We start from the raw sequence: 22,916 nt of genomic DNA on the forward strand, positions 1-22,916 counted from the left end.
TCTGTGCTGACTGTTTTATTTTTTTAATTGTTTGTTGGTGACTGTGGCTTCCACTACCAGTTCACACCCTCTCTTAGTGTCATTGGAAAGATGAACCCTTTGAAGACCAGCCTGTAAAATGTGTTTATAGTGGGGTAGCAGGGTGGAGAGGCTGTGCAGCAGAACTGAACTTGGAGCTGGGGTTTTATTTTGTTTGCTGCATATGCTTACAGTTAGGGCTGGGCGATATGGACCAAAAGTCATATCTCGATATTTTCTAGCTGAATGTTGATACTCGATATATATCGATATTTTTTCTGTGCCATAATTGGGGTTTCCCCCAAAGCATTATAGCATAGCATCTCTGTTAGCTTCATTTTTTTCTGAGGCAAACCCTTAAAAAAACAGTCAGTTTTAATACAAAGCCTCGTGCCAAATGTCACACAGGTTCCTTTATTAACAGAGGTCTGCACAATATCAAAATGTATAAAACAAATGAAATAAAAATAAACTGCCTGCATATATAGAATAAAAATGCTTCTTGAATAAAATAAAACAAATATCCCTTTCCTGCATAACAATTAAATTAAAATACACTGTGCAATTAATACAATGTAGACAGTAACAGGCAGACTTTTCCACTGAGGTTGCCAGTTGTGCAAATAACAAAACATTTGTGCAAATCTCAAATAAAACATTCAAGTCCATTTGTCACAAAATAAGCTATATCAAAATCATTAAAAAAAAAAAATGTAAAAAAAAAAATTTTTTTTTTTTTTTTTTTTTTTTTTTTAAATCGATATAAACGGTATTGTCTCGTACCATATCGTGTTTGAAAATATATCGATATATATTAAAATCTCGATATATCGCCCAGCCCTACTTACAGTGCTCCCATGCTGTAAAAAACATTATAAAGTCCCACATTGTTGTTTTAAAGTCTGAAGTCAGGGAGTGAGGAGGACGTTTCTCAGTTAGAAATCGGAGTGGTCACGTTACATCAGAGTACCAGTTCCTCTGTGTACAAACCAGCAAGCAGCCACCAAGTTTAGTGCCTCATCACTCTGTTCCCCATCCAAAAGATGACATAATCACCTGCTCTCTCGCTCTCTCTCTCTCAGTAAACACACACATTATCCATGCATGCTGCTCAGTGGCAGCTGGTGCTTCAAGCAGAGTAGGAAGTATAAGGTATAAGGAGTACGCTAGAGGTGTCCAGGGTTCATGCTCCCCATTCATTTTCTACACCTGCGTGATCCCGTGCAGGGTTGTGGGCGTTAGCGGATGGGAGCCTATCCTGTCATCAGACAACCATACTGAGACAAACGAGCATACATGCTCAGTCTCAGTCCCCACGGTCAACTTAGAGTGATCCATCAACTTAACTTGTGTGCTCTTGGTTTGTGGGAGGAAGTAAACTCCCAACCGGAGAAAACTCACGCAGACTCTGCTGAAAGGCTCAGGCAGAGATTCAGGATGGAAGCCGTGGATTATGCTGCGCCAGAAGGGCATTCTCTAAACACATGGAGATTCAGGGTGAATTTAGACTAAACAATTGAACAGATAGCTGTAGAGAAATCTAAGTTAGTACTTAGCCATACTTCCTTTCACTTTTAAAGGAAAACATTGTCCTGTTTTCCTTACTGGATTTATTGGACAGCTTCAGTTTGTTACTTTTCTAAATACGATTTAACGTTTGAAATTAATGGCTCGCGTAAAATCTTTACTGTGTTTTGTTTGAGATTAGATTTTTTTTTTTTTTTCAACACTATATTTATTGACATTTTTTCCAATTATTACAACAATACAGTTATCTGTAAATAAAATGTACAATAAAAAATAAAAAAAAAAACAATGAAAGAAAAAAAACAAGCATAGCAGACAAAGATACAGAGACAAAACAACAACATAAAAAAAAACATTACGCACAAAACTCAAAACAAAACAAAAACAAAAACAGAATCCCCCCTACATCATCATTCAACAGAATCATCCAGTCCAGGTCCCGACGGATTACTCCTCATAAAGCGCATGAACTGTCCCCAGATTTCCCAAAAGTCATCAGATTTCCCTTTCATGGCATATGTCAATTTCTCTAATGCAAGACAATTTGAGAGTTCTTTGTACCATTGCTTTATGTCTGGTTTGTCTGGGTTCTTCCAAAACAATGCTATCGAATGTTTCGCCTGGAGAAGAGAATAAGTTATCATACTCTTCTTTCTACTGTTTATTTTTAAGTTATCAGGAAATATACCTAAAATACACAATTGTGGACAAATAGGAATATCTTCTTTGAGATTAGATTTGATAAAGGAGCTGAGTGGTTAGTTTTATGTCACCTAAACCATCTTTGTATGTGGGAGTAGCAACATTTTCCAGCTGATGTGTGAACTTCCTTTCATTTCTGTCATCGCTTTTTACTGGCAGACAAACGTTGTCATGGGGCTCAGAAATTATTTTGAATATGAAAAGGTGTCACACACACAGCAGCTGTTTTGTCACATGACAAAGAAGGCGCCGCCTCTTTGAGCTCCAAGGCTTCGCGTATCAAAATAAAATAAGTCTCCTGGTTATTGCCAGGACCAAAGCCTGAATGGGGTAAATAAATCCTCAGCAACACACGATGTATTAAACCTTGTCATTGTGTTTTTAACAAAAGTAACCCACACTGCAGAACCAGTGTGAAGTACATCCCATCATTCATTAGTCTGTAGAGCCACTTTAAGCAGCAATAACTTGCCATTGTTTGTACATCACAGTTTCATCTCTTTTGGCCAAGCAAATGATACTTATTTAGTGTTTTACTGCGCAGTGAGTCTGACGGCACTTTCTCTCTCTCTTGGGATTTCTCTGAGCATTACACTGCCCCACCTCGGAGGAGCTTTGCTGGCAGGTCCACTCTGTGGAGGATTGGCCTGTCTAGAACGCTCTCTGCTCATGAATAATCTTTCTCATTGTACAATGACAAACTTGATCAGTTTTGAAAATGGGCTCATAATCCTTCTCAGATTGAAGGGCAGTAACAGTTGCTTCTCTAAGATCATTGCTGTTGTCTTTCCTCCAAAGCTTTGTTTTTACACACATACGTAAACCCTCCCAAACAGCCCCCAAAAATGTTTTTTTTTTTTTTTGGAGTTGCTCACACCTCATGAGGATTAAGTGAATATGACCTATAGTATAGTTTCAAAATAATTATATTGCTAATATTCCGGTTTTAAAAGGGTTATTGACTGCATGAGTTGTGATCAGAGGGACCGAACGAGTAACTCTTCAGCCTAATAGCAAGACTGCTCTTAATGCAGCTCTACGTGTGGAAAAAGCTCCACATTTCATAATTCTGACAAAAGATCAACAAGGTCTCTGGATGAATACATCTGGTTGTTCTTAACTGAGAATTTATCTTATTTTTTGTAATAACTTTGAGGGACTTCTTGGTAGTCGTGGAGACATTCTGCTTACGGTGCTCGGTGAACTAAAAGTTGGGTTTTTTTACTTTTCAAGTTGACAAAGCAGAATTAGAGCATTGAGTTGAATCTCTACTTTGATCTCCTGAAGCTGTTACTTTTTTTCTTTTCTTTTTTATCTTTTTTTACTGTGGTGTACGGTAAAATGGATGATATCTTCAGCCTCTCATCTGGTTAAATTTAACTGGAAATCATGTTCATGAAAATAATCTCAATGGAGGCAAATACTGATTAGGCGCAGTGGCCTGCTATATCAGGCTTATACTATACAACTTCAAAACATTTGGTGCACACCTTAATTCTCTTTATTAAAGCTCTTGCTGGGCTATCCGAGCGTCTTTGCGGTTTCCCATCAAGCATGAAAGTGAATAGGGTTGTAGATTACCATGCTCAACAACATGAATGAAATCTTATCTGTTTGCATTCCTGTCAGGGTTTATTCTCTGGAAAAAAAAAATGTGGTAACCCTCCTTCAGTGTTCTTGTCATTACCGTTTAAAACATTTTTTATCATTATTATTTGTGTGTGTGCGTGTGTGCATGCTGTTTTCTTCTTTTGTTTATTGACAGTTGGCCAACAGTGAAAGTGGTTCACCACCAAGTGGTAGGGAGGAGTCTTTTGCTCAGCCAGTGGATGAGCAGAACTGAAACAAGCCGTTCATTTCTAAGACATTGATAATCGAATGGAAAGTTCTGCAAGTTGTGATTTCCTGTTGTGTGTACACATGTTTCCAGAGCACTGGTCTAGACAGCACTGCTCAAGACACTGTGTTAAGATGCAACTATATTTCGATTTAAAGGGGGGGGGGCACGCACTGTTTGGGCAGCTAATTATCCGACTCATCTAAGAAAACTACTCTTATTGCAGAAGAGGTTTCTGAGATTGATCTCCCACTCCTCTAGATATGCGCCATCAGCGCCTCTTTTTCTGAAGTATCGACTGTTACCTATTGATAAGGTGAATGCCTATCAAACATGCCTTTTTATTCATAAGTTTAAATACAGGAAACAAGATCTGCCTATTACTTTTCACAATGTCTTTATTCTGACAACAGACTTTCACTCATATCAAACAAGGTTTAGTAACAATAGCTTATCTATACCGTCCCCCCGAACCTCAAGTCACCAATTCAACATTACTTATAGAGGCCCCAAGCTCTGGTCTGACTTAAACTCTTCACTGAGGTCCACCTCCTCCCAATGCATTTTCAAAAAAAACCTAAAGGAATTTTTACTTTCCACAGGAACCTAATTTACTTTCTCTACTCGACCTTTAATTTTATCGACCTTTAATTATATATTCTTTCTCATTGTTCTGCTTTTGTCACATTTTTTGTTCTTTCTTTGTGTTTTTTACTATTAGTTGTTTCAAGTACTTGAATTCCTGTTGCTATTGATCTTTGTCTTTTGTTGTTGTTTAGCTCATGCATGCTGTCTGCTTGTCCTTTGTTTTGTTTTTTTGACAGGGGTGGAACCTTTTACAAGTTCGCTATAGAACTTCGTTCCCTCCTTGCGCAGTGCTTCATGCACCTCTGCAACTCGATAAACCCTTTTTTCCTGAAACTAAAGACAATGAACGTGTGTGTTGGATGGATGAAAACCTGAATGTACCACGTCTGGAACTGCCACATGATACAACAATATTGTATTACCTTAGATTTCGCTAAATATTACAGATCTATTGCAAGAGACTTTTCCCCTCTTTAGGGAGAGTTAGTTTCTCCTTTTTCTGCTCTGAAAACTTAAATGAGTCTGTATCAGTTCATCTGGACCGTCCTACTCTCATGATATTTAGCTGGAAACATTCAGAAAACATTCTTGTCAAGATTTCACCAACAGTTTGAACACCAGCCGTGTATTCCTGCCTCAGTGGTTATGTCCTCCTCCGGTGTTTTCATGATGTCTGTAAAAAAGTTTATAATTACAGTTGCTAAATAACTACTTATTTGGACCAGATGCATTAAAATCCATTTTCTTCTTCCGAAGGAACCACACATTCCCATTGTTAAAGACTAAAAGTAAACTGCGTGTGTACCACTTTGACTGCGCTCCAGCTAAAACGCTTCGCAAAGACACCTGCTTTCCTCTGATATCCTTCAGTATCTCTGGGAGTAGATGGTTTTCCTTCTGCAGAGACAAAATTACAGAGTCTCTGTTTCATGCAAACAATGAATCTAAAATCTTTGAAAACTTGACATGTGATTTTCTCTTTTTAGCTGCATGAAGTGAAAAATGTTTTGCCACAGTCTAAATGGTTTTTAAATATTATTTCTTAGGCAAAATGAAGGATTTATGCAGAACAGGGTAGTAAAAAGTCAAATGCAGCTTCAGTCTATGTCCTGCTAATTTATCTTTTGTTAACGTTAAAACATTTTGTATGAGAGCAACTTATTTGGGATTTTTTTGAGGAATTCACACTCAGTTTAACGTTGGTTTGTTCTGTCCTCCATCTGAAAGCGTGCCCTGGTTTTGACCCATAGTGTGTGTGTGTGTGTGTGTGCGTGTGTGTGTGTGTGTGTGTGTGTGTGTGTGTGTGTGTGTGTGTGTGTGTGTGTGTGTGTGTGTGTGTGTGTGTGTGTGTGTGTGTGTGTGTGTGTGTGTGTGTGTGTGTGTGTGTGTGTGTGTGTGTGTGTGTGTGTGTGTGTGTGTGTGTGTGTGTGTGTGTGTGTGTGTGTGTGTGTGTGACACCAGAAGCAGCCTCCAAAACAAAGTTGATGCTTTTTGACTGGTCCCCCGCCCCCCAAGGAGCTGGTTCATAGTCTCTCCCACACTCACATGTACACTCACATGCACAGACAGAGGAGATGACTAGCTGTTACCCACCAGGGAGGGAGCTGTGATGCTGCTGAAAGCCTTGACTGACTGAGCGTGCTGTTCCACCGAGCTGCTGACTGCCTTTTATTGTCTGAATGGTGGAGGGGAGTGTTTCCTTCCTCTTGCAGCCTCTTATTGAGGTTAATGCATTGCGACTAACAGCGCTATTAAGTCTCCGTCTCTTACGATCAGCTTTTTTTTTTTCACCTTCTTTTCTCATATTTTCAACATTTCTCTTTTCTGTTCTCCAATTTATTTTTTTTATTTTTTTACCATATGTTTGGTCATATATCAATCTGCCATAAAATATAAAATACCTACTTGTGCACGTTAGGACCATGTTAGTAACTTTGGACCATGTTTCATTATTTATGTGCTTTGCTGTCTACCCGCGCTCTCCTCTTTGGTCTTTATTTCTGCCGGAGTTTTACATTTCTTGTCCGCTCTTTTTCTCAGGTCTCCAGAAGGGGTGGATGGGCAGCCTCCAGCTCTGCCCCCCAAGCAGCTGAGTAGGAAGACGCTGAGCCAGATCATCCAGGCCCACTCCCAGCAAAGCCTCCTGGACAACCACCTCAACGAGATGTACGATGTCCCTGTCAACGCTGACAAAACCACGGTCAGTGGACCTGCACGTGCAGAGTGCATAGCTGCAGAACACACGACGGAAAATGTTGTTGGTTTGCTGAACTTCAACAACAAGCTCATTTGAATGTGCTTTCAGGAATTCTATTTGACATTTTTTTCAATTTTTATGTAGATGCTTGAATAACATCTGTAGCAGTCTGTTAGAGTTACCATTAGTGATGCACCGATTGTTCGGTAACCGAAATTGTTCGGCCGAAAATGGCAAAAAACACTTTCGGTGTTCGGTGGAATAAGTGGGGAAAAAAAAACGAACAATTAATAACGGCGTTGTAAAATAAGGAAATAGACTGGCCGCTCCGTCCCGTAACGTTGCGCACCACAAACATAAATCGTTGGCCAACCAAAAACTAACCCCATAAGAATTTTACCTAACATTCACCAGGAGGTGGAACCAAAACAACATAATGCTGGGAAATTAAAAAAAAAAAACGTTTTTATTTTCAATAAATGTTATACCTTGTAATTTTGTAAAATATTTTTTTCTTTTAAAAGAATGCCTAAATCAAATTTATTTGATTTATGCAATGGTGAAAAAATTGGCAAAATAAATGAAAAACTGCTGAAGAACCATGTTCGGTATTGTTCGGTATTCGGCCAAGTGTTTATTATTATTTTCGGTTTCGGTTTCGGCCACAAATTTTCATTTCGGTGCATCACTAGTTACTATGAGGACTTATCTATCAGTGTGTTTACTTGACATTAGAGAAATAAAGTTACTGCATTAGTTAGGCTGAAATCAGACTTAGATTGCATGTAAACATCTTAATCCATCCAAACGAGACCAAAGTTCTCAGCTGGACTTAAACATTGAAATGAGGCCGTTGTATGTAATCAAACCCGACCGGGAGTGGCCTGTGTGCCCTGCACGTGCAGCACAGTTCCCACCCAGGCATTAACCCCGGAGATAACAGAAGTTGCTCATCAGAGAATACAAGCCATTCAGCGCTTTTACAAGTTCACGGAAATGGTTTACTGTTCCAAACATGTCACACGAGGCAGGTTTGAAGCTGCTCCATGCCGCTGTTTTCGCTCCACTGGTGGTGAGCAATGGATCATTGACATCCTTACTCTTAGTTAGAGAAGTTTCAGTCAAAAGCGAACAGTGTTGGTATGGAAGCTGAATTTATGTGTGAACTATGTAAAAGAAAGCAAAATGGAAGTTCGATTCATCCTTATTTATCTCTGTTCTTTCAGTTGAATGGAGTCGTCCCACACGACAACCTCGTCCTGATCAAGATGAGACCTGATGAACACGGGCGTTTTGGTTTTAATGTCAAGGTGAGAACGCAACGGAAGAATGCGGTTCTTTGCATCATTTCTACATCCACCACTCTTTTTGTTCCCTGTCCTTTATTAAGCAACTACCCTCCCTGCCTGAAATGCTACCTGGCCTTTTCAACAAGCCATTATATGTTTGAATGTTTCTGATCATATTCAGGGAGGAGCTGATCAGAAGATGCCCATCATTGTGTCGCGAGTGGCTCCAGGAACATCAGTAAGTAAACCAAAATTTCCGCTATTTAAAGCACCACAATAACCTTGACACAAATATACACATTGCTGCAACTCCCTTTAAAGGGGACCTATTATGGCATCTAATCCCTATTTCTAAACAGGCCTTGAATGTCTTAAAAACAAGCTTTTGATTGTTTTTGCTAAATAAATTAGAAATTCAGCCTCTTAAGCCATGTCTTTATCTTCCCAGTCTCTAACCTTCTCTATGCAGGATTCTGAGTGGGCGGGGCTATGATAATGAGGCTTTGTGCTGATTGGCTGCCTGAATGACGCGATACACCGCTACGGAAGAATGGCGGAAGCTCCGGCCGGCGGAGTTACCGTGTCCTAACTGCATGCAATGCGAGCGAGCGTCAGCGACAAAATCAATTCCATTGCTTTATTTTGTATTGGACTGTCCTAACTGGCCGCAGCAGCGCTGCACAGCGTGACGTGCCATTTTAAGCTGAACATTTGTCGGACGCCCTGCTTCTATTTTCTTCCTGTCGCTCATGTTGAAACCCGGTTGAAAGTGCTGTAGGAAACGGCCACGGATGAAGAACGGCTGATCCAGTTAGTTGAAATGAGAAGTTATTTCAATGATACCTCCTCATTTCACTACAAAAACCTCAATAAAGTGGCAGCTGGCTGGAGGGAGATGGACAGAGAGCGTCCGATGTCACGCAGTGTGACGCGATAGTCGGACGCTCGCATGCAGAAGGCTGGATTAGGACACGGTTTTATAGTTGTGTGCATGGTTTGCATTTTGGTTACGTAACGAAAATGCGCAAATCTGAACGGCTCGTAGAAGTCACATCACACTGGACGGCTCATCCGGGCGGCTGTACAGACACTGCAGAATCTGGTTGTTTTCCTCCTTCTCTGAGTTGGCAGGCTGAGGGGAGACCACTTTATTTATGTTAAAGCAAGAAAAAACGTGTTTTTCATAATAGGTCCCCTTTTAAATGTTAGTTTTATTTTAGTGCTATAATTGTATTCACTTGTTCATGATCCTTTTCACGTTCCTCTTCAGGCGGACCTGTGCGTGCCCCGCCTTAACGAGGGGGACCAGGTGGTGTTGATTAACGGGCGGGACATCTCTGAGCACACCCACGACCAGGTGGTCATGTTCATCAAGGCCAGCTGTGAGAGCCACTCCGGGGAGCTCATCCTATTGGTCAGGCCCAACGGTGAGTTGACTCCAGTTTAGCAGATGTGCTGCAAATATTCTACAAATCTGCTTGTGTTTGGGGGGTTGATGTGGATGTCAGGCATCAGGGAGACATCCTACATCCTACAACTTACCCTTTAAAGGATTTCTCTGCAATTGAAGCAACTAAGCCTGTTTGTGACGATCATGCGACGCCTCGTTTAAAAATGAGGATATCACCGCAAACCACGAGGTGTAGTTGAATACATGTGGAATGTCTGGAATCAAGAAGCCAATTTTTGTTTAGATTTAGAGGTGTCAAAGTCTGGAATAGTTGGTACCAGATTGCAAAACATTGTAGGTCCCTATCCATGTTCAAAAGTCGCTCAAGAGAGCATTTAATTCAAAAATGTAGTCAAGAAAGCTCTTAATGTTCTTTTGCACTTCATATTCTGTGTTGCCATTTGTTCAGCTTAATACTCATATTTTCATGATCATGTGTACAGTAATTTTTTTTAATCTTTTTTTTTTTATTATTTTTTTTTTTATTATTTTATTTTCATTCATGTTCTACATGCAATTTTTATGATTTATTTTTATGATTTTATATCCTCATAAGGATTTTGTTAAATGTTATTAGGTGGGGGCTCCTCATAAGCCTTCTGGCTTGCTCGCTCCTCCCTGCACAGTTTCTTTTAACTGAACTTACTTGTGTAATGTTCTTTTTTTTATGTTATGTGCTAAATAAACTAAAACTAAACTAAACTATCAACACAAACCAGATTACAGCAGAAATGTAAGATGAAGTATACATATTATACCAAATCACTCTTGGTACAGTAAATGTTGAAATGTTATTGAGGGAATTTTCACCACATGAATCTAAAGATCTAAAGTCTTTTTTCAGTTCCATCATCGTTCGTCTGAGTGTTCTGTTTTTAAGAAAGAAGTCGTTTGATTTAGTTCGCCTTTGCATGTTTGAATCTATGAAAGTATAATAAATGAATTACTAGGGCACCCATCTCCTGAAGCTGAACAGATGCAGCTCAGGTCGCAGTCTCGGTTCTGCTCCGGGACAACTATGCCTCATTTTTGTAATCTCAAATGAAACATTTAATGTTTTTGTGAATCAGGCAGAAAAGAAGATGATTAAAGTTGATGAAACGCCGATATTCGTAATATTTTAAATTGGTCGAGCAAAGCAGATTCCATCTGCGGGATGTTATTCAGTTCTTAGATTGAGATTTCTCTTTTGTGGTGGATCGATGTCTTGAGGATAAACCAGCTAACCCGAGGTCAACGGTCATAAATGTGTTTTCTTCTGCCATTTAGCCATTTATGATGTGGTGGAGGAGAAGGCGGACATGGAGCCAGATTTTCAGTACATCCCTGAGAAGTCCCCACAAGACCCCGCCCAGTTAGACCAGCACGCTTTGAGAGACTCCATGGTCACGCTGAAGGACGGCCTGGGCAGCGGAGCCATACTGGCACAGTTTGATGTGAGGAGGCCAGCTGAACTAGACTCGCACAGCAAGTAGACATGCAGGCAAATAAGTGGGGTGGCAGAGTGGATTCAGTAGCTTATCTTAGCCTCTTCCACCCTGTTTAACCGTCTAACAGCTTTAGGTTTCAGTGAAATACAAGCTCTCACTCATCAGAAAATCACAAACTTTGACATTATCACGCACAAAGTAAAGAATGAGGAATGGAAAGCACAGCTTGCTGTAGCTGATATCCAGCTTTGACATTCTTGCTCCTTCTCCCACAGCAACTGTACAGGAAGAGACCGGGGATGACCATGCTGTGTGCCAAATTACCTCAGAATGTCTCCAAGAATCGCTACAGAGACATCTCTCCTTGTACGTGACTGGACGTGGCTGTCTGTTTGTATTTTTGTTTCCGCTTGAATATCTGCTTTTATTGACTTTGGGTTCCTCTCATCACTCTGTCGCTCTTCAGCCTGTTTTCCCTCTAGCTTTATGAGATCTCATCAGTTGTCTGCTATTTTCCTCGAGTGTAATCTTAACCGATCCTTCTCTCTCCTGACAGATGATGCCACACGGGTCATTCTGAAAAGCACAGATGACTACATCAATGCAAATTACATCAATGTGAGTTTGCAGCTCAGTCTGGTGTTTTAGGTCTTTGTAGTAGCATTTCTACATTTTGTTTCCAATTACCACCAAAGTCCTAGCGGAAACTCGAATGAATGAATGAATGAATGAATGAATGAATGCATGAATGAATGAAGCACATCAGTGTTGCATGTTGAGTACCACTCTTAGCACTTTTGTAGTTAGTGAATGAATTAATTGTTTATTTCGGTTACATTACATTATTTGCAATTCAAACTGTGTGTGTGTAAATGACAAAACACTTTCATACAAGTTTACACTCATCAGTTTCACACAAAAAATAATAATAAACTCTGTAACCGAAAAAGGAATAGGCTGAAGCCAAAGCTTATATTTGCCTACCCTGTACTTTCCAACAGAAAACCCAGATTATCTGCAATATGAAAAGAAACAAAAAGAGAAATTTCCCTTTAAATTGTTCTGCTTAACCAAATTATACTTCAATCATTTAGCATTGTAATCCTTAATTATTTTACTTTTCAATATTTTTTTAAAATTCAACAGAGATTTACACAGTTTCACTTCATCACTAAGTTGATTCCATAATTTGACTCCCAAAAATGAAACACATCTATATTTAACATTAGTCCTCACACGATATCTTTCAAAAACCCACAGCCTTCTTAAATTATAATTTGTTTCTCTTAATTTAAAGAAATGCTGAAAACAAGCAGGAAGGCTATTATTCTTAACTCGAAACAAAATTTCTAATGTTAGTCTGGTGTTTTTCTTTTTGCAAAGCATGTTCCAGAGATGGCCATGCTTTGGTCAGCATGAAACCCAGAACAATGAAACCTTGTAAAGATGCTGCTTGAAGCCTGGAAGAAATGATCATTATCCACACGGATATGCAGTCAAAGCTCAGATGAGAAAGACGACTCCGGTTTTACCAAAATCACCAGAAGTCAAATAAAAAATAAAAAAAAGCCAGGTAACAGTTTGCAGCTGTATGATAGGTCACGTGTTATGATCAGGCTAAGATTGACCAGTTTGGCCGTAATGATGGTGGTAATGTTTGGAGGGAAAAGACAAAAGCTTGCAGAGCTCAGACGATCATCCAAACCGTGAGGTATGATGGTGGCAGCTCCATGGTGGGAGGCTGCTGTGCTGCAAGACAGACTGGTGCTCTTCACCAAAGAGATTGCGTAAATATAAAAATAACATTTCAAGACAACTTAAAAGTTAACACTAGGGGGTGAACGGGTCTTCTAATGGAGAGTCCAAGCATCCCTCCAAATTAATTGCAAAGACATTTACTTCAAATTGAAAATTTCTTCAACTTTACTATTATTGACATGAAGCCCTGGAACAAGTTTCTATTTCTGAACTGTTAATAAACCTCTGATAGCAACTGCGTGTGACGTAACTGGCTTTGTCTGAAGGGGATAAAACGTAAATCCCTTAAACACTTGCAGTGACGGTAGTAAACACTGACCTCTGCTCTTTCAGGCTGACTCTTCAAATGGAAAATTAGACTTAACATGTCTCTGTCATTGCATTTTACATCGTTAGCAGATGACAAAACCTTAATTTGTGACTTCTAGGATAAGTAATATGAAAAATAGAAAACATTTAGACTGATTCTATATCATGATGCTGTAAAAATCACCTTCTTGTTCCAGTAACGTTTGCACTCTGTATCTCCGTTTCTCTCTCTAACCAGATGGAGATTCCGGCTTCCAGTCTGATCAACCGCTACATCGCATGCCAGGGCCCGCTGCCCAACACTTGCTCGGACTTCTGGCAAATGACCTGGGAGCAGGGCTCATCCATGGTGGTCATGCTGACTACGCAGGTCGAGAGAGGGCGGGTATGTGTGAACAGTCATCACAGACGAGCACTGCAAACCCCGTGGATACGGGACAGCCTAGAATTCTCAACACATGCATTCAAAGAGTCTCAGTCAGGAGGACGGACGGTGCTGCATTATATTAATGTATCTGTACAGTCGCTGAGATCCATTCTCCGTTTATTTATGTGCAACTCCTGTCTTTAAATTGTAGAAGGAACCAAATCTTTACAGTTCAAATCCAATGTCGCATAACAAAGACACCCCTAGAAATGCTGCTGGGCTGCAGATACAAAAATACCCACATATCTGCATCCTGCATCCAGTTCTAGCAAAGACACTAATCACTGCATTTCAACAGGGATTTTAGAATGATTTCACATGCCCTGTGTGTGTTGAATTTAGTAGAAATGTTTGTGGACTAGCGGGGAACTCGTGTCCTGGTGTCCACTAGGTATGGGCGGTATGGACAAAAAAATGTATCACGATTATTTCTGGCATTTATCCCGATAACGATAAAAATTACGATAAAAAAAAATACCAATTCAACTCTACCTTTGTAACTATGAATCTATCTCGCTCTCAGATCCGCCATGTTTGTCATCAACGGGAATCTTTCTTTCTTTCTTTCTTTCTTTCTTTCTTTCTTTCTTTCTTTCTTTCTTTCTTTCTTTCTTTCTTTCTTTCTTTCTTTCTTTCTTCCTTCCTTCCACCTTTCCTCCTTCCTTCCTTCTTCCCTTCGTCTTTTCTCCCTTCCTTCCTCCTTTCCTTGTTTTCTTCTTTTTCCCCTTCCTTCCTTCTTTCCTCCTGCTCTCTCCTTCCCACTTCCCTTCCTCTTTTCTCCCTTCCTTCCTCCTTTCCTTGTTTTCTCCCTTCCTTTTCCCCCTTTCCTTCCTTTCTTCCTTCTTTTTTCCCCTTCCTTCCTCCTTTCCTCCTGCTCCTTCCTTCCTTCCTTCCTTCCTTCCTTCCTTCCTTCCTTCCTTCCTTCCTTCCTTCCAAAAATCAGCTTTACACAAAAACATCATCAACGGGAATTTATCGTTTTTATCGCGACATGACAAATTCTTATCGTGAGGAATTTTTTGACGGTATATCATGAACGGTAAAATATCGCCCATTCCTGGTGTCCACAGTCCTGAACTGTGAGCTCTGAGCTGAGAACGGCGGTGGGTTGATGTTCAATGTTCTTAACTTTTGTGTTGTTTTTTGTTTTTTTGCAGGTGAAGTGTCACCAGTATTGGCCCAACCCAGACAGCAGCGCCATCTACGGAGACTTTACAGTTACATGCCACAATGAAGAGGGCAACTCAGCCTTTCTGGTCCGGGAAATGACAGTCACACACACGCAGGTAAACACACAGGCAAAACAATCCAACCCTAAAGAGAAGAACTGAGAGGTGGAGCGAGCTGTGGGAGCTCAGAACCGGAGTTGGTTTGACAGAACAGACACAGAACTGCATTTACTTGGCTTTTTATCCCAAGTGACTTACAAATGCGGAGCACATCAAGGGTCAAGTTAAGTTCAGGATCTTGACCTGAAACACTTGCATGTGAACTGGGGAGGTCCAGGATCAGCCAGGTTTGGACTGAAAGGCGGTCCCTCCTGAGCCGCAGCTGCTCCAATCAGAAACAGGGACCAGTGTCTCCGGAGGGATGAGCTGCTCAGGATCCTGAGGAGGTGTGTTGCCATAGTGACCAGTGTGGGCTGTTCTTTTTCTGGCTCCTGCTGCCGCATGCTGGCCACATATTGGGATCTGGTTACCATGGTTACCAACCATCCCAGTCACTTCGCAGAAATGGAGAGAAAGGGGGAAACCAACCGGAGAGGGTTTGATGAGTTTGGAAACTAGAGTCTGGGATGAAAGTTTCTTTTATTGTCACGATGAAGCATTTCACGTTTCCACACTTTTACTTCTTTAGACTTCAGCTCACATTCAAAGATTTGTATTTGTTCTTGATCTATTGTTCTGAGATTTATCACATGTAACCTACATGAAAGAGCTTTTAACGGCCGTCAGGAAGGACCCACTTTTCCAGCCTCGTCATTTCTGGCTGTTTGTTTTCCCGATTACTTCCCTGGGTGTTCTAGCGTGACCTTTCAAGTATATGGTTATAAGATAATGCAGTTAGATTCCTCTCTGCTGGTGAACGTTGCTATGGAGATAATGTGTTGCCAGGGTATTGCAGCGAGGCAGTATTGAAGAGGAAAAGAAGGGGCTGAGCTGCTCCAGAAACAATGGTCAGTAGTTGCTTCTTCTGCAGGTTCTGTCTGTAAATGCAGCAACATGAACAAAACATGAAACTACATTTACAGAAAACATGGTCAGAATTACTTTTCCTAAATAAACCAGGAACCAAGTACAGATAAAACTAAACAGGTTTCTATGCAAATTCCCTTTCACGAGTAGATCTGAATCTATTCTTGGACGTCTCCCTCATTACACAGGAAAATATTGCTGATAACCGAGAAAAACCTGAAAACTTTGGACTTTCAAAAGGCATTTGTTTTTGGGTTTAAATCCTGATGAATATCATCTGATTGGAACAGGGCTTAGTAACTGAAGTCGTCTTGGATGGATTATAGCCTAATCTTCTTTGTGGGTATTCACTTATGCTCGGGTCTCTGAAGGTTCCATCACACCTGATCTGTTGAGACCTGAAGCCTTGATTCTTTTTTGTTCCTTTTTGTTTTTTCCTTTTCTTCAGCCACTCTTGTATAGATTTGCTGGTGTGTTTTGAACCATTGTCCTGTGGCATGACCCAGTTTTGATTGAGCTGGCAGACAGATGGCCTCACATTTCCCACCAGACTGCTGCCGTACTCGGAGGAGTTCATGGTTGACTGAATGGCTGCAAGGTGCCCGGGTCACGTGGCTGCCCACATCATCACACCTCCGCCGCTGCGTTTCATCAACCTGGTGTTGGGCGTTCACACTAAACCACTCTTGTGGTCCTGTATATGAACCAACCACACCAAGTCCCGTGGTTGGTTCAGATGCAGGTTGGTGAGCCTAATGCTGAAGTTGAGGTCTTTTAGCAGTGTTGTATATAACCACGTCCAGACTGGGACATCGATGCCGCACGCTCCCAGACAGAGGTGGACAGAGTACTCGACCCCAGTACTTGAGTAAGAGTACAAATACTACTGGTCAAAATTTACTCCGTTACAAGTAAAAGTAGCTCAGTCAAAATATTACTCGAGTAAGAGTAGAAAAGTACTTGCTTTTAAAGGTACTTAAGTATCCAAAAGTAAATGCTTTTAAATTTACTTTAAGTAAAAGTAAGAGTAAGAGTAAATTTCTTATTTTCCACATCAGTAAATTACTATATTTTTTCTAAATTAATTTAAGGATCTTTTAACTCTTGTTTCTGAGAATTCGATGTCGAGTTGTTGAAAGCAGAGAGGTAGTTCTGCTTCGGCAGACACAATAAACATTTGAAAATAAATGTCTGTGGTTTGTCTGTGCCCTCGTTTTTTACTCGGTCGAACTCAAACATTGAGTTAAGATACGGCCAAGGATTTTGTGAAAGTCCCTGCTCCGAGTCCGGCTCATTATCAGACTCAGACGACTCAGCGGATTGTCTTTCTTCTCCTGACGCAGGCGTAGCCATTGTTGCGGCTCTGTCTTGACTTGTTGCGGCTCTGTCTTGACAAACGCAGGCTACTTTGGCGGTATCGTTTTGAGGAGTCTTGACGTATTTCCGCTTTACGTACATCCCAGTGGAGAGCGTGCACTGTGATAGGTCTCCTCCTTTGACAAAAACAGCTTGTGTCCAATAGGATTTTAGGGAAGAAGAAAAAAGAGCAGACCTGAAAGTAACAAGTACTTTTCAGCCTTCCTAGAAATTTACTCGAGTAAAAGTAAAAATATTTGTCTTGGAAATGTATTCAAGTAAGAGTAATAAGTACCAAAGAAATCTAATACTCAAGTAAAGTACAAATGCTCTGGATATGTACTTAAGTACAGTACTCAAGTAAATTTACTCCGTTACTATCCACCACTGCTCCCACATGCTACTGACCAGCAGACCTGCTGCTCCGGTCTGCACCCCTGCCGATGGTTGGGGGTTAATGGTTCTGTCCATAATGCTGACATGATTTTGTTTTTGGTGTCATTTTTGCTAAAGGTTGCAATATGAAAAAAGTAAATACTTAACCACAAAAAAAGCATCCTCCTGACATTCCTAACCCAGTCCTACCATTTATCTGGGCTGAGAAGGTTTGAAACCACCTGGTGACTGGAGCAAGGGGGACTATGTGGGGTTCAGTGACACTTGGACACCTAATGGGGCGAGTTATCCATCTGCTGACCGGACCAATGATGATATAACCAATATTGATGTAGATTAAAAAGTTAGTATACAGGCTTCCTGAAAACAAGTACAAACACATGTTTTTCTTCTTTTGCTGTTCCCAGAGTGAGCAGCAGAGAGAGATCACCCAGATCCAGTACCTGGCTTGGCCCGACCACGGCGTTCCTGACGACTCCACGGATTTTCTGGACTTCGTAGCTCTGGTTAGGAGCAAACGGGTCGGGCAGGACCAACCGGTGGTGGTGCACTGCAGGTTTGAACATTTGTATTCTCTCTAGAAAATATCTTTATTGAGGGCATAAAAAAAAGAAATAATATTTACCATAACAATATAATTATCAATATTTCTCCCCCTTTTTTTTTTACTTTTCATAACATTAATTAAACCAAAATAAATAAATAATAATAATAAAAAAATAAAAAAATGTAAATAAAAATAAAAAACAACACACCCCTCTCCCCTTCCCTCCCTCATATGGTCAATAGATTACATCATTCAAAATTATTTAACATATGTCTATCAATACTAGAACAAAAGTGAATAATAAATTAAATAATCAAGTCCTGTGTAAACAAATTCATTAACATAGTAGATGATTCAGATCATTAGTCCATTAAAAGCAAAAAATCCAAAAAAGGTCCCCAAATAAGGTCAAAGTCTCTAGTTTTTTTTCTAACGGAATACAATATTTTTTCTGGAGTACAATATGATCCAAGTTCATTGATCCACTGTTTGGGTCCTGGGGGGTTTTCCGATTTCCAGTTTTTTAAAATACAATTTTAAAAAACTTTTAGAAAATTTTTTTTTAGAAAATTTGTATTCTGATGTCAGTGACAATTCGTTTTTTTTTTTTTTCTCCATATGTTTGATCTATTTTTTTTTTTTTTTCTCAGTGCGGGCATTGGTCGGACAGGGGTACTGATCACCATGGAGACAGCGTTGTGTCTAATGGAGTGTGGCCAGCCTGTGTATCCCCTGGATATTGTCAGGACCATGAGAGATCAGAGGGCGATGATGATCCAGACACCTGTAAGTCGGCGTTTCCACGAAGCCTCCGTCCGCTGTCTCAAACCAGCCGCCACAAAATCCCTCTTTTTGTCTGTTTTTTTTTTTCTATCAGAGCCAGTACCGCTTCGTGTGCGAGGCCATCTTTAAAGTCTACGAGGAAGGTCTGGTCAAACCCTTCAAAACAGCAGTCTACCAGCAGAGGGAAAAGCTGAGCGAAGATGGAGATGAAGAGGAGAAGAGAGAGCAGCCGAGTGCAGAGGAGAGAGACGAGGCGACAGAGGACGGCGATGCGGCCGTGGTGGAGCTGCTGGAGGGAGGACTGGATGAAGAAGATGATGACGATGAGGAAGTGGAGGTGTTGGACGTGGGTGAAGTGACAGAAGAAGAGGAAGAGGAAGTGGAGGAACCGAGTGTTGCAAGCGCCACCAGCGTGACGAGTGAGACCAGCGCCAATCCTGATCCCGATCCCGATCCTTCTAACCCGTGATGGTTGACCCATGGGTGGTCGTCAGGGGTTACCAGGAAGAGGCCGGGAGGGGGGGGCGCTGCAGGAGAGAACAAAAGCACTGTTGCACTTTATGCTGAGAAAAATGGAAAAAGGACAAACACACAAACCGTGAAAATTCTGAGCAAGATCAAATTTGACAAAATAAGAAATCCAGTTTTGGTGATTAGGTACCAGTAGGAGTTGTTGTTGATCAGGGTATAGGACAGAAAAACCAATTTAGAGAGAGTAAACGTCAGAGACAATAAAATGTGGATGGGGAATCATTGTAGTGCCATACTGGAGGGGAGAGGGCTGCCCGGGGGTCACCCTGTCCCCCCCTCAGCGAGTCTGCCAGACGGACCTGCCGCCGCCTTTTGTTTTTTTTAGTGTCCTTTTAGCTGATAAAGAGATACACCTTATCTTTTGTTTCTCAAAAAGAATATTTATTGTGTTTTAGTTTGTTGTCCCCCCCTGTCCACTGAACAAAAGAAAACAAAGCTGTACGATTTTGTTTGTATGAGTCTAGCGCTTCACGCTCTCCTGGTTAAACTCTAGGTAGTAAAGTAGTTTGACTCCTCTAACTACTTCTTTTTTTTCCTGATGCTTTTTATGGGGAAAAAGTGATTTAATTTATTGTACTTGGTTTGATCCTCCTTTGCTTTCTTGTCCATGCTTCTGTCGGGTGGACAGCGGAGCGTGCTCGTCTCTCACCTCTTGTTCAGTGCCGTGTGGAAACCTTCTCCTGCCTTGTGTTGTGTTTTTGAGCTCAAGCGTACACGGTTGGTGAAGATCAGCATAACTGGGGTGCAACTCTCAGGGTCAGTGTTCACTGGGGGGGGCTCGTCTTACACACCTAAATGAAAAAACTCGACACGAAAGACCCTTGCAGATGCACGGACTCCTACAGTCTAAACAAGGCTGACCTCAGTTCATTTCTTTCTTCGGCGAATTAATCAGTTCAATGCTGAAGTGTCCTTGAGCCAGACACTGTCAGCGATTCTCAGTCCTATGGGAGAAGTCATTCCCTCCCTGGATCACTTTTATCAATCAGCTGGAAGTTGCTGGAAGTTTTTATGCAATCAGTTGTTTTTCCTCGCCCACTTTGACGACTTGATGAACTGATCTCAGCCTTGATGTGAATGAGTTTTCAGAGCTCCCTCCTCTCAGCCCCCACACACTGGGTGAGAGCTGCTGCAACCTGCCGTAAACCCACTCATACCTGCTTAGTCCAGTGATGAGTTCTCCCCAGGAACCTTTCTGAATGAAGGAAACCCTGAATCTGAGTTTGGGTGAGGTTGAAACGTCAGTGGAGCAGCCGGTGCTGCTCTAGCGTCTGCCAGAGAGGAGCACGGGCTTCACAGGCAGCACAAATAACATTATTGTTTTCAGTTTGTTTATCCCAATTGAGCATCATCATTTTAAGTTGAGATGATTTGTTGTGAGTAATAAAATACAAAATAATAATTTGTTTTTAACTCATGAAACAAAAATGTTCAAGCTGTCAGATCTTTGCTTGCCTCTTCATGATTTTAAATATTGATAGTTTCTTCACTTTCTTTGGCTGCTTCACTACCTGCTGTCATTGGCTCCTACAATGGATGTTGCTGGAAACACCATCTGCTGTCCGTGCGTGTGTGAGATTGAGTGTGTGTTTTCTGATTTGTTCTTCCCTGTTGTTCCTGACAAAAACATTGTTTGCCGTTTGGTCAGAATCCTGCTCGTTTGTGAACTGGAATGAAAGGTTGTGCCATGAAGCCACAAACCTAATCTCACCTGATCGAGCCCTTCTTTTGGGAAAAAAGTGGAAAAGGAGTCTACTTCAACAGTCATGTTTTTCCTAAAGTCAGGCTGGATCTTTGCTCGTGATTATAATTTTGCCATAGAGGTGGGATCAAGGAGAGAATAGAAGCCGCCTTCCTCCTCCCCTACATTTTTTGTTTTATTTTAATCTCCTTAATCTTTTTCGATATTGTGTCATTCCCCAGAAAATCAGCCCAACATCCGTCAGTCATCTCTGCACAGCCCACGCAACATCCCCGGCCCATTCTTCTTATTGTTTCTCCCAAGATGCCTCTCTTTCGGATCATTATACATGGATCCTACTCTCTCTGTACATGCCCTCGAGGCAGACAACACATCTGCGCAGGGCATCATGGGTACAGAAACGCAGCTCGTTTTTCTGCAGGACAAACCGAGGCCGGTTAGCCTGCGACTGATAGTAGAGGAGGCTCTAGCTTTTTCCCGTGCCGATGGATACAAATCACAGGTGACGTGCCGATGTCAAGGAGACGCATTTACAAAAAGCATCCAATGAGATTCTGACGAGGAAATGAAACGTGGGCCCTGTAGTTCCCAGATGATCAGGGCTGTCACTGTCACCATCTGCACTGAACACCCAGGAGTGAGCTGTCTTTGAATCGTTTTGTTGGCAGAGTCGGTACTGTCTGTGCATCTCGGGTACTGTAGTCCGGAGGGGGACCAGGCGTGGGGAGGGCCGAGCTTAGCTGTATTTTTGTAAAGATATCAGTTCTAATTGGGTAGGGAAGGGACAGCACTTTGTAGAATGCTGAGTGGCAGGTAGTGCTACTGAGGAAAACAAAAAAAACAACAAAAAAAAATCAAACTTAGAGACATAAAGCATTGTTAAAATGAGTTCTTTTATTTTTAATTTATCGTTTTTATTTTGTTTGAAAATAAAACACTTGTAAGAAACAAGAAAAAGAACTAACTACACAGTGCCACTTGTTAATTTTGTGTAAATACTACTAGACCTTGTAAATACAATGTTGTATATGAAAAAAGTCTTTAAAATAAAAGGGAAATCATTTGTGAGCAGAAAGATGTTTTTATTTTTTCCCTTTGGATGATTCAGATGTGACATAATTGATGTGAAAATCGTACAAGAAGTTGTTTTTATTTCAGTCTATAACAGCAAGTGTATAAATAATGAACCACAAAAGTGTTTTTCAGTATTATACCTTTTAACTCCTACCTGTGTCTTCAAACCTTTGTCCTCAGTTACTCATTTCTTTCTGGTATGGTTTTTCAGTGCTTTGGACATGTTTATAAGCTTGATTATGACCAATTAAAGCTTGTCTGTCAAAGCATGGAGGTGTGGCTTCAGATCACCCTGCTTTTCCACACTGTAAAAGTGAGGTTGGGCTTCATTAGTACGCAGAGAGGAGATGGCACCATTGCCCAAGAACTCTACTATCATTATATAGTTATCATTTTTTAAGAATTCTATTATGAGAAGGATTTAGTTTGGGATTTTTTTTTTTTTATAATTTAACCACTTTGGGCAAAGTATGCTGCAAAATTGAAGCGACGATGCATAAAAAAGCTCAAGGAGACAACGGTCTGGGTAGGTTTTTAATCGTTTCAAAAGGATTGGCAGAACCCAGATGAAGTCCAAATAACTGATTTACACATGGTTATATTTTAAAACAAACTTATTTAAGAGTTTGCACATGCTTTACAAGAATACAAACATTTTTTTTCTTTTTGCTCCATCCATGTCTGACTCTAACGTTGAGTAATCTTTGAATGTAAATTGTCAAAATAAATATAAAATACTTAGTCATGAGTTTACATACACAAAGTAGACTGGCTTGAAACAGGTTGGTTGTCTACATGAT

The 22,916-nt window shown here is 40.8% G+C and overlaps 1 protein-coding gene across 2 annotated transcripts in view; it reads left to right on the forward strand.

The window, feature by feature from the left end:
- The window catches only part of ptpn4a (protein tyrosine phosphatase non-receptor type 4a), a 108,398-nt gene extending 86,082 nt beyond the window's left edge, over positions 1-22,316 (forward strand). The window contains exons 16-27 of one of the 2 annotated variants that reach the window (XM_061723967.1): positions 6,713-6,872; positions 8,096-8,179; positions 8,340-8,396; positions 9,429-9,585; positions 10,878-11,044; positions 11,314-11,404; positions 11,595-11,656; positions 13,344-13,490; positions 14,690-14,818; positions 17,887-18,035; positions 18,677-18,812; positions 18,904-22,316. In XM_061723967.1, the coding sequence (XP_061579951.1) occupies positions 6,713-6,872; positions 8,096-8,179; positions 8,340-8,396; positions 9,429-9,585; positions 10,878-11,044; positions 11,314-11,404; positions 11,595-11,656; positions 13,344-13,490; positions 14,690-14,818; positions 17,887-18,035; positions 18,677-18,812; positions 18,904-19,278 (1,714 nt within the window). In that variant the 3' untranslated portion in view covers positions 19,279-22,316. The remainder of the gene's footprint in view (positions 1-6,712; positions 6,873-8,095; positions 8,180-8,339; positions 8,397-9,428; positions 9,586-10,877; positions 11,045-11,313; positions 11,405-11,594; positions 11,657-13,343; positions 13,491-14,689; positions 14,819-17,886; positions 18,036-18,676; positions 18,813-18,903) is intronic. The other variant, XM_061723969.1, reaches the window with a different exon arrangement.
- The last annotated feature ends 600 nt before the right edge of the window (positions 22,317-22,916 follow it).

Source organism: Cololabis saira, chromosome 6 (assembly GCF_033807715.1).
Source record: "Cololabis saira isolate AMF1-May2022 chromosome 6, fColSai1.1, whole genome shotgun sequence".
NCBI classification, from domain to species: Eukaryota; Metazoa; Chordata; class Actinopteri; order Beloniformes; family Belonidae; genus Cololabis; species Cololabis saira.